The sequence below is a fragment of the Zootoca vivipara genome, chromosome 10, assembly GCF_963506605.1.
Source record: "Zootoca vivipara chromosome 10, rZooViv1.1, whole genome shotgun sequence".
Lineage (NCBI taxonomy): Eukaryota > Metazoa > Chordata > Lepidosauria > Squamata > Lacertidae > Zootoca > Zootoca vivipara.
In genome coordinates, this window is record NC_083285.1 from 51,275,830 (window position 1) to 51,301,598 (window position 25,769).

The window sequence follows — 25,769 nt, forward strand, 5'->3', positions numbered from 1 at the left end:
ATGGATCAAAGGTCTGATTTTGTATGCCACTGAGAAATCCAGCATGCACACAACCAATATATGTAAGAATAACAAGAAGCACAGATTAAAAATAAAACAAAATGGAAGCCCCCACAGTAACTGGATAAAGTGGCCCATTCAACTAGGGATTTTCTGAGAGACAGAGATTACAGATTGCATGTGCCTTTTATTGCTAAAGATTACATTTTCTCCACTGTTGCTCATTCACTGTTGTCCCTGCCAGCTGACCGCCTCACTGCTGCCAGATGTGTGTTTTTTGCTACTGTGGACCAGAATATTAAAGCTGCTCTCAAGACAGAGAAAGATTAAGCAACCAGCTAATACAGAAACTAGGAGACAGGGGAAGGGCTGGGAAGTTGGACGAGAGAAAGCATTTAAGAACTCATAACCTGAAAGAACTGCTCATGAACATACCAGAGATAGGGGAGGTGGGGAGATGCATGCAGCCACCTTGAAATGAGATTTTGATTTTGCGCCAAAGTGCCATAGGGAAAGCGAGCTGGACAAGTTGCATCCATCCCCCTGAAAATTACTCAGCCATACTTTTGCTGTGCAACATTTCTGCCATCTCGAATCTTGAACTGTCTTGCTCAGTGGCAGTTGGATAGGGGCTTGAGCGTTTATTTTTCTGTTTTGGTGGAAAACTGCAGGATTTCTAACTGGGAAATGAGAGCTGTTCTGCTCCAGAAGGGGACTATTTATAATAGCAGATGGAAATGGAAAATGGAGGTGGGCAGGGAGGGAGGGAGAAGGAGAGACCGATAGATTGCTGCTTTCCCCCAGCATCTTAAAAATAACACCCTCCACCCTTAAGACAAAACAACCCATGTGATTGTTCATGTTGATTCATATCACTTGCTCATAAAACAAACCTCTCTGCCTTCCACTAAGGACATTAGTTTAGCAGCACTGACAGAGCTTAGAAGGAAACTCATTTCAATGGCAATTTATAGCCCTTGATTCATTCATTCATCCCCACCCCAAAAATTCATTTTCTTTCATTGTGGATTCATTTTCTTGCTAATTTTCTTTGGAAAGTCATAAAAGCATAAACTGTGTTTATGAAAAGAAAGCTGATATAGTCAATGCTACATGATTTCCTTATGTTCTAACTACTTGATAAATGTTTCACCATTCCTAGAATCTAGAAGACAAGCCTGTATTGTTATAGATTGGTACGACCAGTGTTTTTCTTCTAGGAAAAAATAGTGCTGGTACTGCATACCTTTGAGTACCCTCAGAGAAAAAAAAGCACTGGGTATGACAAAGGGGAAATACCTAGTAGGGAGAAAAGGAAGCTTCTGCCGTATGACATTTATTTTGCACCAGCCTAGAATCAAGCAATCTATATATTGTCAGTGCTTGGATGCCCAGTGCCCAAAGACCCTTAATTTCTAGGGGAGTGGAAGATCAGATCAACTGTTTTGTCCTAGGCATTATGCTTTTGATTGGTTTTGAGAATTCGCCTGAGGAATTGTCTTTCAGCATCATTAACTTTCCTGTCAATGGCCTGTCAGCTTTTGAAATTGTTGACACAGGCCATTGATATAGTCACTCTGTGGCACCTTCTCAACATACATCTGGTTGTTTTCTCGTCCTCCTCCACATCTAACACTTCCTAAGCACTGAACATACATTAAAATATAAGACAGGCCCCGCAAATAGGCTTGCAATCAAGTAGACATGACACAAAAGAAAAAGGGAATGGAAAGGGAAAAGAAGAGAAAAGCAAGCAGTGGAACAGCTTCTCTTTCACTGGCCAATGGATGAGGCCATGTTGGTCACTTCCTTGCCATTGGGGCCTTGGGTAGTGGCAGAAGTCAAAGTATGAATGATTTAAAGCTGAGAAAAACACCTTGGGTGAGGGGGACTCCACTGCCATCATATATGCATCCTTCTCTGGCAGTTTGCTTACGGAGAATAATGGACATTAAAGCAAGAACAGAAAAGGTGGAATAATAATAATAATAATATATTATTATTATTATTTATACCCCACCCATCTGGCTGGTTCCCCCCCGCCACTCTGGGTTGCTTCCAACACACATTAAAATACATTAAAATATCACAGATTAAAAGCTTCCCTAAACAGGGCTGCCTTTAGGTATTGTCTAAATGTCAGGTAGTTGTTTATCTCTCTTACCTCTGATGGGAGGGGTTCCACAGGGTGGGTGCCACTCCCGAGAAGGCCCTCTGCCTGGTTCCCTGTAGCTTTGCTTCTCGCAGTGAGGGAACCGCCAGAAGGCCCTCGGTGCTGGACCTCAGTGTCTGGGCTGAACGATGGGGGTGGAGATACTCCTTCAGGTATACTGGACCGAGGCCATTTAGGGCTTTAAAGGTAAGCACCAACACTTTGAACTGTGCTCGGAAACGTACTGGGAGCCAATGTAGATCTCTCAGGACCGGTGTTATGTGGTCCCGGCGGCCGCTCCTAGTCACCAGTCTGGCTGCCGCATTCTGGATTAATTGCAGTTTCCGGGTCACCTTCAAGGGTAGCCCCACGTAGAGCACATTGCAGTAGTCCAAGCAGGAGATAACCAGAGCATGTAGTACTCTGGTGAGACAATCTGCGGGCAGGTAGGGTATCAGCCTGCGTACCAGATGGAGCTGGTAGACAGCCGCCCTGGACACAGAATTGACCTGTGCCTCCATGGACAGCTGTGAGTCCAGAATGACTCCCAGGCTGCGCACCTGGTCCTTCAGGGGCACAGTTACCCCATTCAGGACCAGTGAATCCCCCACACCCACCCGCTCCCTGTCCCCCAGAAACAGTACTTCCGTCTTGTCAGGATTCAACCTCAATCCTTATGATGGATCTAACTGACCATCTCAAATCATCTTGAATACATTTGATGTGGCAGTGCTGGTGCTAAAATGTCCTTTGTCCTTCACTGTTGTGTCTGTGCAATGCTGTTCTGTAGACCCATTATAAGACAGGAGGGGACCTATTCAGCCTGGCTTTCCATGCTCAGATGTTGTGGTACCACAGGCCCCTTGCAATATTCACAGGCATTTGGTGGATGAAACCATTCACAACCACTACAACTTATATTCTTCTGCTGAAGCTAAGTCTGAAACAGAAGCATCTACAGCAGATGCATGCCATATTTGCTTGGGTCACTATGTGTTGCTGTAACCCCAGGATCCTGGCAGTATATTTGGCCAGCCACTCTTTCTCTTGTCTCCTGCGAACATATTGCAGCCAGCAGGAGAGACTGGGACCGTTGCCTGTAGAAGTTATGAATGCCTCTCTTCATGAAATGAAGGCTGCACCCCATTTAAAAACTTGCTTTTTTAAGATGGGTAGTCTCAGGATAATGTAGGAAAAAACAATGGCATTCTGTGCTGGAGGGTATATTTTGTAATGTACATGATTGCACATGATAAATGTATGCACAGTTTCTTAGTGCCATTTATTAAAAGGAAGGCATGATAACATTTACTGACCATATGATCTGGAGTAACCATGGTAATATCAGTGGCACCACATCAGTGTAATTGAACAGCATATTATCCCAATGAAATGTGAGCATATAGAAAGTTTTCTATTAGCCAGCATTGGCATGTATTGAGGAGCTGTCCAGTGCTGAAGTACCCCAATGGTTAATCTTTCATAATTCATCATCAGTAATCTGCCACGCATACCATTATGACTGTACTGGCGTTTTTGATGGCAAATAAGTAAGCATGAAGAATGAAAGCTGGTGTTTATTATATATAAAAAGGTATATTGCATATTCAGAAGAGCATACAAAAAAGAGCCCACATCCTCAGGAAAAGCTAATCAGGAATTAATCACTTAGGCATGAATATTTTAAAATCAGCACTTGCATTCCAATAGCAACATGCCTTCAAAAACCTCAAAGTACTGTACAGTCTCTGTGGATAAGCTGAACAGTTTTTAATGACCTTTACAGGCACTCAGGTTGGTCAAAGGAAGATACAGCTGTGTTGAAACTGCTCTACATGGTTTCTGCCTTTTTGTCACTTACTGAAAACACCATCAATTTTTAAAAACCTTCTTTTATCCCCCCTATTAAAAAAAAACTTTTCTCATGTTCACAAATGCCATTATATGATGAAGACATTTGTCTGCACCACTGTTCTGGGACAATGTCGTCACACTGCTTGTGATTGGCTGATGAAGGGTTCATGGAGGTGTTCACAGAATTAAAAAGCCAATAACATCAAGTAGCAATGAAGCCAGAAACCACAGCGAAAGGAGCAGGAACATAGGAGAAAGAGGCACCAAAATAGAATATAGAAAGCTGGTGGTGCCAAATCAGGCTTGGCCAAATCTCAGAAGTCTGGAAACAATCTGTCCACATTTTCTTTTTACCTTGAAAACCAGCACGCAACATGAAATATTTATTTATTACATCCAAATCCCACCTTTCCTCCAAGGAGCTCAAGGTAGTGTACATGATTCTCCCTTCTCCGTTTTACCCACACAGCAACCCTGCGGTGTAGATTAGGCTGAGGGACCATGATTGATTTAAGATCACCCACTGAGCTTCATAGCCGAGTGGGGATTTGAACTCTGGTCTCCTAGGTCCTAGTCCATTACAGTATTGTAGTACAGTGCAATACAACAACAGTACCGACAATATTCCCAGCTCTTTGAGAGTTTATCACTGCCTACTTGTCCCCCTTTCCCCCTCTGCTCAAAGACAGGAAGAATCTATCCCGGACATTTCTTTCTGCTCGTTACGGAGTATCAAGGGATTGCCCTCTCTGCCTTCCCTTCCTGTGCTGTTTGCTCACTCATTCGTATTGGAACAGCTATTAGAAACTCATTGGGGTTTCATATTGCTGAGGTTTCTTCTTTTTAATCTAATAAATTATGAAGAGCTGACCTGCAGGCTCACACTCTCTGAAAGCTCCTCCCGGGGAGATAATTTCACGTTCAACTCCCAGCCATGTTAATAAGGCTTGTGCCAGAGGGGTTCTCCACCGATTATGCCATTATATCAAAGGAATTGGGGGGTTGGGAATAAAAATAGGTAACTAACACTTGTATACTTTTTTTTTTAAAAAAAATGCCCCTTTATAGACAGACCATACTTAAGCATATATATATGTTTAGTTCTCTCCAGTGTTGAATAACTTTGTCTATGAGCCCCTCAGTCTTTATGCCTTCCTGTGCATTATACACAAGACCGTCTTTTATTAAAAGAGCTGAATTTGCAAATTGTAGGCTTTGCTCAGGGTGGAGGGAGAAGATATTGGTAAAATTACGCAAAGGATTTCAAAGGTTTGTTCAAGCATTGTGTTGGATGTTCAGTACTCTTGAGTATTTCAACAACCGTGCAACAAAAACCTAGAGAGCAATCCTTTGCCCACCTTCAGTATTCCTCCTCCTCCTCCTCCTCCTCCTCCTCCTCCTCCTCCTCCTCCTCCTCCTGCCATTATAAACATCAAGAGCTAGGATTATACAGAGGTAAAAAAACAAAACCCTATGTGACAAATTAGAATGTCCTCAGTTCAGTTTTTCTTTAGCTGTTAAGCAGTCTGAGCTAAGTCACAATTTCTCTGCTGCAGTCCCCCAAAATAGGGAGTTGAATGCTAGTCTACATTACAGAGTTGTTGTGAAGATTACTGTGATAGCATGAAGTACTGTTATCACTCTAAAGTACAATACCAGTGGTTTGTGGTTTGTTTGTTTTTAAATCTCCATCATATCTGCTCCAAAGCCCTGTTCAATAATTACTTACATACTGGGCATTTTTGATACAGTCATACCTCAGTTTAAGTACGCCTTGGTTTGAGTATTTTCAGTTTAAGTACTCCACGGACCCGTCTGGAACAGATTAATCCACTTTCCATTACTTTCAATAGGAAAGTTCGCTTCAGGCTAAGCACGCTTCAGGTTAAGTACGGACTTCCGGAACCAATTACACCTCGGGTTAAGTACGCTTCAGGTTGAGTACTCTGCGGACCCGTCTGGAACGGATTAATCCACTTTCCATGACTTTCAATGGGAAAGTTCGCTTCAGGTTAAGTACGCTTCAGGTTAAGTACAGACTTCCAGAACCAATTATACTCATACTTTGGGTTAAGTACGCTTCAGTTTAAGTACTCTGCAGACCCGTCTGGAACGGATTAATCCACTTTCCATTACTTTCAATGGGAAAGTTCGCTTCAGGTTAAGTACAGACGTCCGGAACCAATTGTGTTTGTAAACCGAGGTACCACTGTATTGTTTTTCCTTAATTAAAAAAAAAGACCTCTATGTGGCTTATAAATCAAAACACATTGATAGGAATTACAAAACAACAGCAGCAGGTAAGAATTCTCCATGCAAACGGGACTTCTGCATTATCAGGGTTTTCAGGTGCAGGGAGGATGCTTTGCATTATTAAAAAAACAGCAATTACAATGTCATTGTAATCTGTATACAATACAGAAAGTGTGGAGCAGTGGTTCCAACACCTCCCCCCCCCTCACGGGGCTACTTGAATACAGCTAAGGGTCTTGTCAGAAAATTTAATGCTTTTTCTGCCAGTTGTAATGGTAAAGCTGTGCTAGATGCTAAGTGGTTGTTGTTGTTGTTTTTATTTAAAAATGTACAAAATTCAAATTTCAACACAATAAAATGCAATAAGAAATAAACAAAGCAATACAAATACAATTAAAAACCCAAATGAACATTTTAGACATCATCTACTTGCCTTTTGTATGAACCAACAACTCCCACTCTTCTTCTGTTTCATGTGCTCGCTTTTATTTTCCCGTTTTCTCACTGCTTCCTTCGTTCCCATGAATTGACTCTTCACGCCTTTCAAGTGCTTTGCCAGCCTCCCTCTGCCTCCATTTTGCCGCCCACCACGACTTTATTCCTTTGAGGAAGGCAGAGCTTGTGGATGTAATATCAGAGCCTCTGCCTATAATCTTTGAGAATTCTTGGAAAACAGGTGAGGTCCCTGAAGACTGGAAGTGGGGTGGATGTCCCCATCTTCAAAAAGAGGGAAAAAGAAGTCCCAGGTAACTTCTGACCAGTGAGCTTGACATCAATAGCAGGAAAAGTCCTAGAACAGAAAATTCAACAGTCAGAAAAGGATGCTGTGATTACTAAGACCCAGCATGGGTTTCTCAAAAACAAGTCATGCCAGATGAATCTCATTTCATTTTTTTATAGAGTTACAAGCTTGGTGGATGAAGGGAATGCTGTGGACATAGTGTATCTTGATTTCAGTAAGACTTTGGACAAAGTTCCCCATGATATTCTGGTGGAAAAGCTGGTAAAATGAGGACTGGATGAGGCAGATTTGTAGCTGGTTGACTGACCGAAACCCAAAGAGTGCTCACTAATGGTTCCTTGACATCCTGAAAAAAGTGACAAGTGGGCTGCTACAGGCATCAGTCTTGGGCTCATTGTTGTTCAACATCTTTATAAACAACTTGGATGAAGGAATTGAGGGGATGCTCATCAAATTAGCATGGTGACACCAAACTGGAAGGGGTAGATAACGCCTCACTTCTTTTTTGCCTAGGTTCCATTTTATGTTAGGGAGATCAGCCTGCCATAGGATTTATTTATGCACTATCACAGTCATGTCTGAAGCCTTTCCCTCTCTGAGATAGTATGGGGATAAAGGGGGAAGAGGGGCATAATACATTGTATCAGGTTGGTGCGTTTGTATGTCTGAGCAAAGAGAAGCAAAACATGTATCCTGGGGCTACTCTAGAGAAAGGAGGCTGTTCTTTGGATGTCAGTGGAGGGAAAAGGCAGCTTGTTTGGAAATTTTAGTATTCAGCCTGAATGTTGCTATTTGAGATTTCAGCAGGAGCATCACTCATTGGCTTTCGCCACTGTTATTTCCATCACAGCTGTTTTCACAGAGCTATCCATTGTCAAGCCCCAGGGAACTGGGAAAGTGTGAAGATGCTTTTCTATGTGTTTGACTTTAAGGGGGGGAGGATGCTTTTAAAGTACTGGGTCATTCCACTAAACTGACATGTCCCTTTTGGAACTTTTATAAAAAATGTTGAGCTCTTTGGGGTCATATTAGGACTTCCCTGGGACTTCTGATCTTATGACCACTTTCCACAGTACATTTATTTTAGCTGTATAGCTAAAGCATCATTATCATTATTGGATAGCACTTTCAAGTGCTCAAACCTTTCTACATGTATTTTGTGATTATTGCAACAACCTTGTAAGGCAAGGAGGTATTGCAAATGGAGGAATCCAGCGGATTTGGACTGGTTGCAGATCCCTTTTGAAGATAAACTCCATGGCAATTCTGCATTTGTTGCTGTGTGATGTGTGCAACAGCCCATACCAAGCAACCAAAGAATGAACCATATGGATGGAAGAGTCAAATGTTTATTGATTGTGGTTTGTAGCCTTCCTTCCATCCATTGTGTATCTCAAGGCAATATAAGTAACGCTTGAGAGTGAGTTCTTTTCCAGGCACTGACAAGTCCAAACCTTCCTGAGCTTCAGCAAGGTTTCCACAATGTAGTCCTTTAGGCCATTCAAGATTTGAACAGCAACTGCTCAGATCATACAAGCATGGCTAGAACTGTGGTGTGACGAGGACAGGGGCCAATCATTAGCTAGCTGGGAGCCCTCTGACTCAATATGTCTTTGAACAGTATTGCTCTTAAGCAACTAGGCTTAAATTTCATAGTTGTGTTTCTCGGAGCAGTGCTGAGATGTTATAGTTAGATGTTAAGTTCCTCTCCAGCCATACCCTCTCTCTCTAGGACGCACCCCTCACCTACCTCACTTCACACCTTCTTTGAGTGTTTTTGCCTGGGTGGAATGTGCTTGATTATTCTGCAGAGTCTCTTGCTTGGCTGGAGGGAGACTAAAGAAAGATATGCGAGTGTGTATGCAGAAACTAGGCTACTGTCCAAAGGTAAAATTTATGCTTGTTGTGCCATTCACTTTTGCTTCTGGCTCCATCGACTACTGGCATGTGGCCCCTGAAAAGGTTGCCCACGAGGGAATGTGGCCCTCACCATTGGCCATGCTGGCTGGGGTTGATGGAGTTGGAGGCCAACAGCAACTAGAGAACCACAGGTTCATCTTCTCTGCTACAGAGTTTGACTAGTGGTGGAGAGAACAGGAAACCCACCCTAAAGACCACCCTACCACGTGCCAATCTAAATTCATTTAATGGACAAATGGATGGCGCCCTCAGTGGCTCATCCTGGATCTCTAATGGGTCTGGGCTTGGAATACTTCTAAAACATCTCTAGGTAAGACGTTCAAGCAAATAGGAAATGCTGCGCCTACACGTGCAACGTAAAATGGACAACTAAGGTGGTCAGATCCACCAACCTACCCAATCTGTGTCAGGACTCCTAAATCCCTTGCTGCACCATGAGGAAGATACAGAAGAATACAGTCTGCTCTGCTGTGTGTGAGGGGCTCATCACCTCCCCCTGGGTCCTCACTAATAGCAGCATAGGTCAGGCATCCCCAAACTGCGGCCCTCCAGATGTTTTGGCCTACAGCTCCCATGATCCTTAACTAACAGGACCAGTGGTCGGGGAAGATGGGAATTGTAGTCCCAAACATCTGGAGGGCCGAAGTTTGGGGATGCCTGGCATAGGTCTTGCCGGCTCATCCATAAGGTCCCAGATACTCTTGTTGAGACAACATACTCCAAAACTAAGCCTGCAGGGCCACTGAGAGCAGACCTGGGAGCTGACCAGGGTCCTGAACCTGAACTTTTGCCTGACCTGTTTCTTGCTTTCATTTCCCCTGTGAACCCCAAGCATGCACAGAATAGGATAGGCTGCTGGCGCACTGGCTAAGAATGTGACAATTTATGTGACTCTCTTTGAACACTCAAATAGTGATATATAAAGGACTGCTATTATTTCTCTGATTAAAGTTGTTGGGCTTTTTTGTTTAGCCTATTAAGGCAATGTGACTAAGTGGACTTAAATTTAAGTATTGCAGCTGAATTGGTTTACAGATCACAGCCACCACGATACCTGACAATTAGAAGCTTGGGATGCATTCCTAATTGCCGAGTTTGATAATGCACATTCTACAATAAAGACATCAGCATTCATTCACCCCGATCCAATAAGGTTGTGGCTTTGGAACAGTGTTCTTGTGAAAGCCTGAGTTTCTCAAATGCTTATAAAAGCTTCCTAAGCGTCGGCTTGCCTGTCACCACCCATTTTCCCGGGCAATGCAATGATGTTGTTGCCAAAGCTGATAAGTTGACAGCATACATTTGACATGCCTGTAATATTATTAATTACATTTATATCCCACCTTTCCTCCAAAAAGAACAAAGCGGTGTACCAGGTTCTCCTCCTCCCCTTTTTATCCTCACATCAGCCCATAAGGTAGGTTGGGCTTGTGAGAGTGCAACTGGCTCAAGATCACAGAGTGCATAGCTGCCAAGTTATCCCTTTTTTAAAGGGATTTTCCCTTATGCTGAATAGGCTTCCTTGCGAGAAAAGGGAAAACTTGGCAGCTATGACAGTGAGATTCCTGAACTTGTGGGGATTTGAACCTGGGTTTCCCCGGTCTTAGTGGGGCATCCTAGCCATTGTGCCAGACTGGCTTTGTTACAAGCAGGAGGCCTGAGAGTATGGTTTGCTGAAAGCCATCTAGCTAATACATGGCCAAGATGAGATTTGGCCCAGGGACCAGGTGACTTTCTGACCCATTGCTCATATTGTTGGGGAGAGAGTCCTGTGCCTGCTTACACTCTTCCTTTTCCACCTTATTGGACAGCATAATGATCCATGTAGGGCTTCTTCCCTGAAATAAAAGCTTATTTAACCAGCTTCTAGATCATCAGCGTGTCTTTACCAATAATTGATGTCTCAGTGACTCTTTATTGATCATTTGATTTCTGTCTCAAACAAGCAGGAATAAAGAATGTTCAGGCTTTTAAACTTCATAACCCATGAAAAACAGATAAGACAAGGAGACTGAACAAAGGACAAGGACCTTGTAACTCCTCTCTGCCACTGTACCCTGGCCTGGAGAAGGTTAAGAGCCAGGCTGTGTGTGTTTCATAACTGTCCTTTTGGGCCTCTCTCTGTGTTGTCCTTTGGCCGTGGAAGAGCAACTGTGAGCTCATCATTCTTTAGTGGTGATTCAGTGCTTGGGTGCCTTCAGATTTGGAATATTTATCTTTCCCACCAGCTGCTACAATTACCCAGCTGTGCGCATCTGGTGCAACCTTACTCATAACCCTCTGTTTGAACCTTAACCCTACATTGAAAGGCCTGATATAGTGAGATGACCAGTGCTGGTGGTATGGCAGGATCTGTCCAAGGGTTGTGCCTCAGGGTTAAGGAGGCAAAGTGAAGGGTCAGGATTGTCCGAAGGCAGATTTTTAAGGCACACTCCACACTCCCCAGTTCAGGGGTGAGAAGATGCACCAATATGTCACCTTCAGACTTTATGGGCCATCAGGCTTCCTTGGGTCCCTACAGTTCTTTTGTAGACACATCTTTGATTTCTACTTTTTCCAGAAAGTAGGGTTAGTGAGCTGGAGACAGATTCTCTCTCTCCCTCCGCCCCCCACTCCGCTGGGGTCCCAATCCATGAGCATCACTCACTTTCCAGAGAGCCCAGTGTGCCCTGGCTATGCCTGACTTCCAGCAGCATGAACAGTAGTGGAGGCTGCATGCTACTTTGAGAATTATTTTGTAGCTGTTTTGTAACCTCCCCAAGGAATCTTGGGAAGTGTAGTTTGTTTAAGGGGGCTGAGAGTTGTTAGGATACCTCTATTTCTTTCATTGAGTGACAATTCTCAGTCAGGTTTAACAATCAACCCCTTTTCCTAGGGATCTGTGGGAATTGTAGAAATAGGGGTCTCCTAACAGCTTTCAGCCTCCTTAACTATCAGGAGCCAACTTCTAGGGGCCAAGGTTCCTTTGCCCTCCCCCATTAAAATATTTGAGGGGGCTGTCCCCCAAGTTGATAGGCATTGCCAGTCAAATGGGGTGGATGCACCGTGTCTTGTGATTGATTATGTGGGCAGAGGCTTACTCAAGCCCCCCAATATTTTATTCAAGCTGGCGCCCTTGATCATGACCTTCCAACAATCATTACCCTTCAGACAGTGATTACTGTAAGCTTTGCCTCGCTATCCTCGACACTCAAGCCCTAGCCAGATCCTGACCCACTACGAGCAACAGCCATCTCACTATATCAGGACCTACAGAGGGTTAAATTTTAGCAAGAGGATTACAAGTAACATTGCACCAGATGTATGCAGCTGGATAAATGTAGCAGTTGGAGGGAATGATAAATATCCCAGCTCTAAAGGCACCCAAGCACTGAATTACTACTAGAGAATGATGAGCTCACAGTTGTCCTTCCACAGCCAAAGGAAGAGATAGAGGCACTGCCTTTCAAACTTGGGAACGGATCTGACTGTGGGTGGTATTCAACTAAGTTTTATTCAGCACAGGCCCACTGGAATGAATGGGCACGACTAAGCTAGGTCCCTTGATGTCAAGGGGCCTGCCCTGAGTAAAAGTTGGTTGATACCACCACCCTGTACGTTCCACTTGAAACTTACCACTCCAGGAAATGAAGCAAAACTACAAGAGATTAAAACCATCTTCTCACTGAAAACAAATGTGGGCAAAAGCGCAAGATGCGGTGATACGCCTTCCGAAACAAGCTGCAGGCTGAAATTTGCTCGTATTTTAAATTATCATCAGTTCAGCTCAAATGGTGCATTTGTAAAAGAACAAAGAAAAGCAACTGAATTTATTATCCGCTATGAATAGCTCTGTCTGAACACATGAAAGGGAAGACTGTTTTGGAGGTGATTATGGCAGCAACAGGAGGCTTTGTGAATGCACCTGAAAAATGCCATGTGTAGTTTGCACTGTGAACAAATGCTTTGATTTCCACTGCACCATTGATGTTGGGTGCCCCTTGGGACCAGAAGGGAAGAAGGCAGGAAGGTCAACAGTAGGTGGAGCCAAGCCAATGGCAGGCAGAGTCAATGGCAGGCAGAGCCAACTGATTCTAGTTTTGACTCCTCCCCCTTGTTGAGTTCCGCAAAGGTAACACTGAGATTTAGGAGGAGGAAGCTGGCAGACAGTGCTATGCCCTGGACTGGTTGTCAGCATGATGGCAGGTAGGTGGAGGTAGCTATGAATAAGATCATTGCCATCACTCATGTCTTCTTTTCCTCTTCTTTTTCTGCATCTGTGGGTTTGTGTACTTTGCTGGCTCTCTAGAGGAGAGCTTATGCTGGGCAGGTATATAATAGTGTAAAGTTTAATTCCAGACCAATAAGCGTTTTACAACTTTCTGCCAAAACCTTCATCCCATACCTGTAACAGAAGTAGGTATGATGGGAGGTTAGGTTTTTTTGTGTCTTTCAGGCTGGGATAACAATCTTTTATAAAACGCACAGAAGGAGGCAATTGGGGCACTTTAAAAAGGATCACAATGGCTTTCTTTTTTTTAAGTATGGTTCTTAGTTGGAAACTTTCGTTCTGGGTGTGCATTTGGTGCCCAGATGGCGAAGGCACATGCCGGAGCCCATCACGCTGTCAGGGCAGACGTGTACATATGTAAATATTTTGCTTTCCCCCCTATAATATTTGGCTTTGTCTAATCTAATTGCTGTCAAAGGCAGAATGTTAGAAACATGGAAGGAAAGCAAACAATGGAACACCTCCGGTAACTTGGGAAGATGCAAACCCGCCTCTGTTGTAACTAGCAATTTGGTTGCATAATGATTTAGTCACCCTCCACTTTTGTGGTGTGTTCATGCCAAGTGCAGTTTAATGACCTAACATGGCTCAAAAGGCTCATTTTGATAAAGGCGAAGTGGTAGAAAAGACCTAGCCTGTTGGATACCAAATAGGATAACAGAATCGTGTCCAGATTAAAGAAGCAGTTCTACTCTAGTCTGCCCCGGATAAGGGCTGCCTCTGGAGTGCATTGCTCAGCAACACCTTTTAAGAAGGGCATTGACAAATTGGGCTGTGTTCAGAGGAGCTTGGCCAGGATGTCGAGGGATCTGGAAACTACAACGTTCAGGGTTCACTAAGAGAAAGCCGTGGCAAATAATACGATTGTACTATTGCAGTATGAGCTTCTCCAGACAACCTGTTTGCTGACCATCCTGATTTCCATGAACAAATATCAGACGGAGTCATGGGAGTAGCCAGGGGGGTGCGAGGAGGGGCAGCCTAAGTCAAGTAAATAAATAGAAACACTTAACTAACTGACCAATTGCATTGCAGATATCTTGCTTCTGCCCCTCTAACACAAAGCCTGCCCCTCTAAAATAAATCTGGACTACAACCATGGATGGAATTTAGATTACATCTGGTATTAACTGAACCTTGGTTTGTGGGGAGGTTACACACTGATGAGTGTTCGCACTGAATTTATCCCATTACTTTCAGGGTGTTCACACACTTTCCCACTAGTCAGCCCCTTCCACTTTTCAGTGTATTAACTGGGCTCATAGGGACCTTCTTTCCCCTCCCAATGATTCAAGAACAATAGTGAACGAGGCTTCCTGCAACATCCTGACTGTTTCTCTAGGCTTGTTGTTGTTGTTAAGCAATCCTCCTGCCGGTGTGGGTCTATCATGCTGAATTGTGCAATGCTGCTGGAATGGAATAAGACTCTCTTCTTGCATAACAAACATTGCCTTCTTCTTGCCTTTCCCAGGAGCAATTGACCAGTGTTCATACATCAAGTACCACTACTCCTCAGCAACAATTCCCAAGAACCTCACCTACAACATTACGAAGACCATCCGCCAGGATGAGTGGCATGCCTTGCGTAAGTCTCTGGTCTCCTTCTTTTTCTCAGTGTTTTTGGGTAGCCAGCAGGCATTGCTTCCCGTCTCCAAGGGGGTAAAAGGGACAGTAAGTTGGGCTTCTTGCTACTCTGTTGTTTGCTTGCCTGTGCTGGGGATGCTACAGCAGGAAGGAATATGGTTGGTGACACAGCATAACCGTGCGTTGGTGGCTATTGAATTACATTTGGAAGTTATGAACAGAACCAGTCCTGGGATGTCTAATTCAATCAGAACTTCAGCATGTTAACAGTTGTGATACTGATGCTATTGCAGACAGTGGAATTTATAGGCTATTGTATAAAAGAGAACCATCAGAGCTATGTACATAGCCATTAATTTGCTCAAGTTGCTATATGTTGCTGAGCTCATGTTGAATAGGGTTGTGGGGTTCAGGGTCTTTGGGGGGGGGCATGTTGAAATTCCAACTTGTGAACAGTCCCTTTGACCCTGGTTATTCAGCAGAAGTTGCCAAGTAGCAAGGATTGGATATTGGGTCCTATCTTTGCGCCCACTGCTTTCTGAGCGCTCCCAGGCAAGGGACCTTCCAATTATGAGTTGTGTTTGGATACGGCTGCTCATACTCAGGATGGGGATAAATAAATTTGGTTTGCAGTTTGATAAGTGCTTGCCTGATTTGCACTTCGTGATCCAATACACAAACCAAAACACAGCTATTACTTGAAATGTGCCCTTTTCCAGATGCTGTGACACACTTTTCCAAATACATTCAACAATGCATGTAAGCAGGGGAAAAGTGTAAAGTCTTTTTAACTTTGCAAAATTAAATAAGAACAATAGTAATAATAGCATACAAAAATTCCCCTTGCATCCTGCCTGCACTTTTGGATCATGATTTCTTTGCCCTGGGTCCTACCAACATTATTATTGTGCTGTAATATTATACTGTGCTGTTTTCTAAAAAAAGTTTTAAATTATTGTGTCCAGTCCTGTTCTTGTAATTATGTTGTTCGCCATCCTGAACATCTTCAGAACGAAAGGTGGTATATAAACAACAACAACAATAAATCCAATATAATTAATATTAATAGGGAAATTGCTTGACAAAATGCATAGATTGTATACAATTTGTTTTTATATTAAGAGAAATATGCACAGAAATCTGTATGGATTTTCATGCAGACTTAAAAGAAATAAATCCCAGGCTGCTGCACAAATGGGGTGAACTGTTAATGTGAGAACCAGAGAAAAGCCTAAATTGACAGATTCATCCATTCCTAGTTCAGAATTGACATCCTGAGCAGGAGTATCACCTTGGTTGCTCCATCCAATGCTCATCAAGCCAAAGGCCTTTCCTCTTAAGTCTTGCCCACCCTGCTACTCAAGCCAGCTCTTCCCATCTCCTTGCCTGGGGCAATGCAAAGAAGGCCACCAGAAGCCTATCTGGTTGCCTCTACAGCCAATGGGCACCAAACAACCTCTGAAGCAAGTGACCATGACAGGGAAAGAGTCGCCTTGAGATACATGGCTGCCATTAGAGATTACTTTCCCCCCCTTGTGGCACTCGGGGTGGGGGAATGAGAGGAGGGCATTTCATGTCAGAGTCAAGAAGCCTGTTTTCTCGTGGCTCCACAGTATCAGAAAGCAGTTTTTGAAAAGCAAGGCTACTGATGCCAAAGTCCCAGTAGGATTGAATAGATGCAAGAAGCCACAGCCAGGCCATCCTTGTAAGAGCAAGAAGACAGACACAGTGGAAGTGCAAACACAAAAGCTGAAGGTACCACCACCTGCTTATTGAGGAAATAAGTGCTCCGTGGTTTTGTTTTGTTTTAAAAGCTGGTGCTTTCTCCTTCTCACAGGGACACGATAGAGCCTGGAGAAAGTTTTCATAAACAAATGAAATCATTGCAATAAACCTATTCCAAATCAGGAATAAGAACTCTTCCAGATGTTGCTGGGACCCTAACTCTCATCATTCCCTACCATTATTGCTGATGGTCAGGGATGATGGGAGTTGTAGTCCCCCCCACCCCCCACACACACCAGTCTTCCTCACCTTAAAGGTAAAGGTAAAGGGACCCCTGACCATTAGGTCCAGTCATGACCAGCTCTGGGGTTGCGGCGCTCATCTCGCTTTATTGGCCAAGGAAGCCGGCGTACAGCTTCCAGGTCATGTGGCCAGCATGACAAAGCCGCTTCTGGTGAACCACTTGCACTTTGATGTGCTTTCAAACTGCTAGGCTGGCAGGAGCTGGGACCGAGCAATGGGAGCTCACCCCGTCGCGGGGATTTGAACCACCAACCTTCTGATCAGCAAGCCCTAGGCTCTGTGGTTTAACCCCCAGCGCCACCCATGTCCCTGACTTCCTCACCTTGCTGCCCTCCAAATGGTTTGGACTACAACTCCCACCATCCCTGACTATTGGCCATGCTAGTTGGGGCTGGTGGGAATAAAAACAATTGGAGGTGCACCAGGTTTCAGAAAGCTGGTCTGTATGGTCTTCCTCATCCCAGGCTAATCAGGAGTTGCTTTTCTAAAGCTTAGAGTGAAGCACAATTTCGTAGACTTGCTTCAAGATGAAAACTTTCCCCAGATGCACAGCTGCAGTCATACACTAAAAACACAGGGGAGGGATTGTATTGGCAAGTCCCACTTGCCATCTAGTTGTATGGTCAGTATCCTTAGCAAAGGGCACAACATGTATAGGAATGTATCCATGTAAGAGGGGGATTGTGGCTCAATTAGAATTCAACCTTGTGTAAAAGAGCCCGACACCTGGGCAAGCTATGCATTGAGGACGCTTTCACAAGCCCACCTAATACATGGCTGGTAGAGGGCTGTGATTATGTGGGCATTGCCTAGCCGGCTTCCTCCTGCTATCCCTATATAATGCTTTCAACATGTGATATGTGCGCATGTATGTCAACTCCCTGTAGTAACTCTGATGGAAAGCAGACCAGTTCCTGGAGTTATCAATGCAAGGAGACAAGAGGGCAGACAGGCATTAAGTGCCTGTTGTCATTGTTTTGGTGTTCATTAGATTGCTGACTGAAGCAGATAATTTTAAAAGCAAAGAAATATGTAAAGTGAATCAAATATTCAATGAGATGTAGATATCACAATTTGCATTGCAAAATCACCCTCCCCCTGCTTCTGCTGAAAAACGCACAAGTGGGTTGGATGCATAGCTGCCAAGTTATCCCTTTTTTAAAGGGAAATTCCCTTATGCTGAATAGGCTTCCTCGTGAGAAAAGGGAAAACTTGGCAGCTATGGTTGGATGCTCACCATTGGTGTACTCTTTGCAATGCATTTGTTCTCTACCCTGTCAGTTTATTGCCAACTTGGACGTAACTAATGGAAAATAAGGAAAAGTTAACTCCTCCTATCCTCCCAAGGGCATGATATTGCATGGAGAGAGAGGGGGGGATCCATGCTCATCTCTGCTTATCAGTCTCTGCGAGCGAGAAGGACCTGTTCTTCACACTCACTTTGATTATTTAAAGTGCCATCACTGAGAGAAATAAAGCTGTGAACTATCTCCAGGTAGGAGCCATGGAGGGGAAGGGAGCCGAGAGTGCAGCAAAGTGGTAAAGAATCAAGATAGTCTGAGCAATTCAGAGCCCAGAACACACTAGCAGCCCCCTCTCCCGTCTCCACACTTTTCTTACTAACCACACTCCTCTCCCTCCTTGGGCAAGCATGCATCAGTTGCACCAGCCACTGAGAGCCAGAATAAATTATAGATTGCTTTTCAAAAAGTGACAATGCTGGGAAGCTCTCTCTCTCTCTCTCTCTCTCTCTCTCTCTCTCTCTCTCTCTCTCTCTCTCTCTCTCTCTCTCTCTCTCTGTGTGTGTGTGTGTGTGTGTGTGTGTGAAAGGAGAACCTAGAAGTGATAAGGAGAAGTTTACTTCAACTCTGTGATGTGTCTGCTTAGAGCGGGAGGGGGGGGGCACAGAGCTGGGAGTCAGTGCAGGCATGAGAAAACCAAACCATTCAAACACCATACAACACTATGCAAATTCAACTTGAAACACAGTAAAAACACTGTTTTAAGCTAGTAATGTGTACATAGCCTGAACATGCATAGGATTACAGCCGTGCAGCATGGTATAGGCTGCGTTTTCTCACTACAACGATCCTAAGCATGTTTACTCAGAAGAATGTCTCAGTGAGTTGGCTGGCAAGTAACATTAAACCACAGTTTAATACAAATGGGCATCACATTGGTGCAGGCTGCTTAGAAGTCCCCTCTTCGCTCCTCTCCTGCATCCGCCTGCGCGTTGTCTGCTTGTAGGAAAGAGCACACGGCTGGCTTAGTGCTACATGTGAACCAGCGCTCCTGGTTTCTTCCTCCCCGAACAGGGACTGGCACCCTCCTGGCTGGTGAGAATCATGAAATAGCCGGATCTGATTCCGCAGCTCACAGCAAAGGAGGACCCGCAGTTTGCAAAACGAAACTGAAATGTATCCTGTCTCTTTTAGTCTTATTGAAAAGATGTGTTGGCAAGCTTTGCCTACCAGGTGCTTACATTAACAAATAATCAGCCCCAGATGCCGTGGGGGGCTGGAGGTCCCTCCCTGACCTCCTGGCAGGTGAATTGTTGCTGCTTACCAGGAAGCGGAGGGGAGGGTGAATTTGGTTTGCTGCAAATGCATCAGTGGAGCCCATCCAGCACTCCTGCTGGCTCTGCTTGCACTACACTGTTCTTCTTGCCATGCCCTCCCCCTCCCAGTAAACAGCAATGACCCACCTGCTGGGAGGTCAGGTAAGAACTTCCACCCCACCAACCCTCCCACTGCTGTAAATATAATCAGTATATTGTTCGTCACTTTAGCCCTTACTGCCACATAAATTCCCCCCCAAATGATAATTACAGTGCAGCTAAACAGTGTTGGGAAAAAAATCACGTTTGGCAAAAAAAACTGTAAACACTCCCCTCCCCACCCCACCCCAACCTCCCAAGTTGTTATTTCTGAATTTTTCACAAGTATAGTACCTGACATCAATTTTTCAAAAAGCAAACAAGCAGCTGAGCACAGTGGGGTGCCAAATCTCCATGTCCAAATCTCCATGTCCAAAACCTGCTCCTCGCAGAGCAGGCTCGAAATGCCTTAAGTTTTGATGACGGGATGGGGAATAAACGTTGCCTGAAGGAGCCAGGAAGAACAGCCCAAGGCAACAGAGAAGACATTTCCCAATGGGAGGAGGCAGACTGAAAAATGTGATCGGTACATATGAACATAAGTTGAGCATGCTTGTTCAGACCAGTTGCCTGTTTAGAAGAAGAAAGAAGAAGAAGAAGAAGAAGAAGAAGAAGAAGAAGAAGAAGAAGAAGAAGAAGAAGAAGAAGAAGAAGAAGGGGAGGAGTAGTAGTAGTTTGGATTTGATATCTCGCTTTATCACTACCCGAAGGAGTCTCAAAGTGGCTAACAATCTCCTTTTCCTTCCTCCCCCACAACAAACACTCTGTGAGGTGAGTGGGGCTGAGAGGCTTCAAAGAAGTGTGACTAGCCCAAGGTCACCCAGCAGCTGCATGTGGAGGAGCGGGGAAGCGAACCCGGTTCCCCAGATTATGAGTCTACCGCTCTTAACCACTACACCACACTGGCTCTCCAGTGTGTCCAGTGTGTCCTGCATCCTGTTCCCATAAAGGCTGAGCAGATGCCTTTGGTAAACCTTCATGCAGGACTTGAGTGTATTAGCCCTCTTCCCACCTACGACCCCAAGCAACTGCTATTCAGAGGCACCATGTGCAGGAAGAGCATAATCATCATGGCTAGTAGCCATTGATAGCTCTTGGGCCTCTCATGGAAAAGTGGTGGGTTGGCTTAGTCTACATGGGCCTATCCTGAAACTACCCCTAGTTGACTTTAATAATAATAATAATAATAATAATAATAATAATAATAATAATATTTATGCCCTGCCCATCTGGCTGGGTTTCCCCACCCAGCCACTCTGGGAAGCTTACAGCAGAATATGAAAAACACGGTAAAACATCAAACATTAAAAACTGCCCTAAACAAGACTGCCTTCAGATGTCTTCTAAAGGTCACATAGCTGTTTATTTTCTTGACATCTGATGGGAGGATGTTCCACAGGGCAGGCACCGCTACCAAGAAGGCCCTCTGCCTGGTTCCCAGTAACCTCATTTCTTGCAGTGAGGGAACCACCAGAATGCCCTTGGAGCTGGACCTCAGTGTCCGGGCTGAACAATGGGGGTGGAGACACTCCTTCAGCTTTACTGGACCGAGGCTGTTTAGGGCTTTAAAGGTCAGCACCAACACTTTGAATTGTGCTCAGAAACGTACTGGGAGCCATTGTAGGTCTTTCAGGACTGGTGCTATATGGTCTCGGCTGCTACTCCCAGTCACCAATCTAGCTGCTGCATTCTGGATTAGTTGTAGTTTTCAGGTCAACTTCAAAGGTAACCCTGCGTAGAGTGCATTGCAGTAGTCCAAGTGGTAGATAACTAGAGCATGCACCACTCCAGTGAGACAGTCTGTGGGCAGGTAGGGTCTCAACTTTGGCAATCGGAAGTGGTGGTTGCTTTATTAAAGTCTTACATCCCTTAAACCAGGAGTCAGGAACCTTTTCCAGCCAAAGGGTCATATTCTTTGACTGGAGATGAAGCCTCACACCCACCAGTCACCAGAATTTCCTCTCCTAGAATGTGGGATAAATCTGGGGTGAGGAAAAGCCATAGAGTGAGTTCCTCCAACTATCCTGGCTGTGTGGCATGGAAATCAAAGCCTTAAGGTCCATTTCTTGACAGTATTCTTGATGTTTCTGTCCTGAACTCATGGTTATGCAGGGAAAGTGCTGGTGGGAGGAACAGCAACGGGCATTTCATCACCTCTCGGCTCTTGCTTATCACAAACACCCCTTCTCTTTCAAAACATCTCGGCTCCTTCGTCCAGTGTCGTAGCTCTTCTCTGAATTGCCATCCTGATTGCTTTCTTTCCTCGAGCGAGGCGGAGATTGGTTCAGCTGGATATGAGATAGGAATCAAATTGTTCCTGTCACCTCTGCAGCAACAGAGCTTCCTCTGGCCTGCTAACAAATCAAATCAAATCAAATCAAATCAAATCAAATCAAATCAAATCAAACCATTTAATTTTAATACAATTTTAATACAATTTCATAAAAACAGGTTTCCCACTCCTGTTTTAAACATATGATCACCATCATTTCCTTGTTTAGCCGCATCATTTCTTATTTGGAGTCCAGTTGACATCCTTCATTTGCCGTTAAACCATTCTTCCAGCTGGCCACTTTTTTAAAAATAAACTTTATTGGAATTCAAATCAAAAAAACAAATCAAAACAAATCAAAACAACTCAAAATATAAACAAATCATACAAATCATTATAAATCCTTATTTACAAATAATGATAAAAAACCAAATAATATCTAATACAAAAGTTCACTAGACTTTCCGGTCTAATCCGTTTACTCATAATTAGATCAAAAAGTAAAATAAAACAACTCATATATACAATAAACATATCACACAAGTAAACTTATCCTCTCCTTCCATAAACTTCCTCTTGTCTTCATCTTGGTCTCATTAATTTTTAGCTGGTTACTGCTTCCCTCAGCATGATAGACTTCCCTGGTGTTTCCTCTTGTCTTTGTAATCCTTACGCACAATGCATAACTTTAAAAATAGATCCAAGATTTTAATGTAGGGCATTGTTGCTTCATGTAATTCCCAAATCACCATCTGGCCACTTTTTTTCACCTTACAAACAGCACCTCCGTTACATCTTGTAAATAAGGAATCCATTTCACGCATGTAGTCCTTCATATACATTGTTGTTCCAGACCTGGTGTGCTGGGAGAGTTAATTACTATCTTCCATTGTTCAGTTCTTTGCAGTGTTTATCGGGATGGTACAAGGGATGGTACAAGGTCACACTCCATTCCTTCCGCCGTTTACTGACTAGTGTACGAGCTGCAGCCATACATAACTGTGAAAGCATATCCAAATTCCCCCCATTAAAATTCTGCTCTGGAGTTCTTCCTCAGTACACAGTTTACAGCAAGCTTTTTTCTCAAATTCAGCCTCTTTACCACAGCTGTTCGGCAGCAGTTCATTCTTCCCCACCCACACTACATTCCTCCAACAGCAGTCCAGGAATCATTTCAAATAACGTCCATTCAGCCTCGGTCGATGGGGGAGGGCATACTAAAACCTTGTTGAGAGCCAGTGTGGTGTAGTGGTTAAGAGCTGTGGACTCATAATCTGGTGAACCGGGTTCACGTCTCTGCTCTTTCACATGCAGCTGCTGGGTCACCTTGGGCTAGTCACACTTCTCTGAAGTCTCTCAGCCCCACTCACCTCACAGAGTGTTTGTTGTGGGGGGGGGGAAGGGAAAGGAGAATGTTAGCCGCTTTGAGACTCCTTCGGGTAGTGATAAAGCGGGATATCAAATCCAAACTCCTCCTCCTCCTCCTCCTCCTCCTCCTCCTCCTCCTCCTCCTCCTCCTCCTCTTCTTCTTCTTCTTCTTCTTCTTCTTCTTTTCCTTGTGGAGCATGAATCAAAAACCTCCCCCCTCTTTTCCGAAGTAATAAACAGAATAACATAGCAGTGGCTACACACGTCCTTTTCATTATGCAGTGGAGGACAGGAAAAAAAGGAGACCATTTGAAAGCCATAAGAAAGCACAAAGCACCTTGTCCTCCCCCTTCCTTTCCCAGCTGTTGTAAGGATTCTCCAGCGTCAAAGAAATCATTCAGATACCTTCAAAGAGCCAAGTCCAGTCCTTTCGGCAGCTGTCTGATTGCAGCCTATTAGCATATGTTGGTCCAGGAGCGCCTCTTGATTAATGCCAATTGTCTGAATTATGGAGGAACCAACCACACATCACACCGGAGAAGGAAGTGTGTCCATGGCAGGGACACACTCCCAGGTTGCACCCACTCTGCCTTTCAAGTTAGCAGACACAGGCCAGTGTGGCACAGCGGGATGCAGTGAGCTCCCCAGACCCCACTGGGGAATATTGCCAGGATTTTTGCCTCATAAATCCTGGCTTTCCCCTGCCTGAATCTCGTTGCTGCCCATGGAGGGCAGCGAGGAGCTACCGCCATTGACTCTTGACATAGCCAGAAACCCAGAAAATCCTATTGGTTCTGAGAGCAAATATGTCAATTTTTCTAATCTTAAGTTTGGTTCTTCACATTTCCACATCAGTTTGTGATTTATTTATTTTTTAAACTCCACATGACAACTCATCAGTATTTCCTTCCCGATGCACACATTGCTGTATGCAGTTTTGGCTAACATACACATTTTTGCAGAACAGTTTCCCCACATATAATGCATTTTTGCATGTTATTTTCACAAATATATGCATCTTATAAGCTAGTGTATGCATTCTTATACACATTACTTCGTTAGAGTGCTGCATTGCAAAATTTGGAGAAGTGCCAATTTCTAACGAGGGCTGTGTTTTGGTTCGGGTAATTCTTCTGAATCAGGTTGGCTCACCTTTAAATGCAAACTGAATTAAATTCCTCCCACCAACCCAGTTGGAACCCCATAGCTATGAATAAACTCTGGTAGAAAGAGTCTGACTTTATTTTCCCCCTCTGTGAACGTTGATTTAAATTTGCATCTATACATATAAATTAGGATATACATATTTTATGCAAATGTATGTTATGGGCCTAGGTCCTAAATCTTTTAAGTATATAGCAGTATCTCCAGCTCGATGTATTTTATCCCTCTTCCTGTTCTCCAAACGTTAACCACATTTGGTAAGTGTTGGTTAAGGAAGATTTACATCAAAATATTTCTATAGTGGAAAGACTTACTCGCTAAAAGGTGTTGAGAAAGGGTAATTGCTCTAGGGCAATAGATCTTGGGCACAATATTGAGTTTGAAGAGTAGATAAAATTATGGAAGGAAAACCTTAAATTCACAGCATGCATAGTTCTAAAAGAGAATGTAATGAAAACGATATACCGTCGGTATATGACGCCGGTAAAATTGGCGCGAATGTATAGAAAGAAAGACAAAGCATGCTGAAAATGTAAGGCATCAGATGGTGATTTCTACCACATGTGGTGGTCATGTGACAAAGTGGGGGAAAAAAGGGAATCAGTTTATAATGAGTTAAAAAATGATTTAGATATACATCCCCCACAAAACCCAAGGCCTTTCTATTAGGGCTGATGGGAAATAAAATTAAAAAAGCAGACCAAAGATTGTTCATGTATGCCACAGTGGCGGTGAGAGTATTAATAGCCCAGAGATGGAAATCGCAGGAATTACCTTCAATTGTGGAATGGTGTGTAAAGATGTTGGAATATTTAGAGTTGGCCAAACTGACGTGCAGAATCCGAGAACAGGAGGACACGAAATTCAGAGAAGAATGGAGTAAATTTATGGATTATGCAAAGGAGAATTATAAGAATTTAAAGACTCTGACGGGCATAAATTAGACCCTACAATATTGATTTAGCATTGATATAATATTCGGCATTGAGTTAGTATCTAATATTGGAAAATTGTAAAAATGCGCGAGTAAAGTGGAATAAATTACCTGCTTAAGGGAGGAGGGAAGTCAAAGCTTGACAAAGCTATTTGCTGTATAAATCTAAATTGTATTTGTTTTTTTTAAAATATATTTTTATTAATTTTCCAATTAAAACCAATTATATCACATTCATTATTTCAAATTATACACATATATATATCAATCAAACCGAATGTTATGCCAAATCATCTAGAGAATTTTTTGGGTTCCCATGCTTCAAGAAATTGGGGATTCCTCGCAACCGTCCACTGCCGTCTTTTTTCTAAAGTTCAAATCGTCTCTCCAAGTTCATAATAATCCAGATCTTCCCCTTACAGTCACATAGATGTTTTCCACTTTCAACCGATTGTTTCCCAGCTGCTGAGATAAATATAAAACAAGGTTTCACAGATGTTCTTTCTCCTGTGTGGATAAATCAGTCCAGCCTCCCCATAAATCTTCTTAGTCTGGAGCTCCCTGTTGCGTCG

The 25,769-nt window shown here is 43.7% G+C and overlaps 1 protein-coding gene across 1 annotated transcript in view; it reads left to right on the forward strand.

Moving 5' to 3' along the window:
• TMEM178B (transmembrane protein 178B) overlaps nucleotides 1-25,769 on the forward strand; it is a 274,665-nt gene that overhangs the window by 40,054 nt on the left and 208,842 nt on the right. The window contains exon 2 of the mRNA XM_035128070.2: nucleotides 14,663-14,776. Coding sequence (XP_034983961.1) covers nucleotides 14,663-14,776 — 114 coding nt within the window. The remainder of the gene's footprint in view (nucleotides 1-14,662; nucleotides 14,777-25,769) is intronic.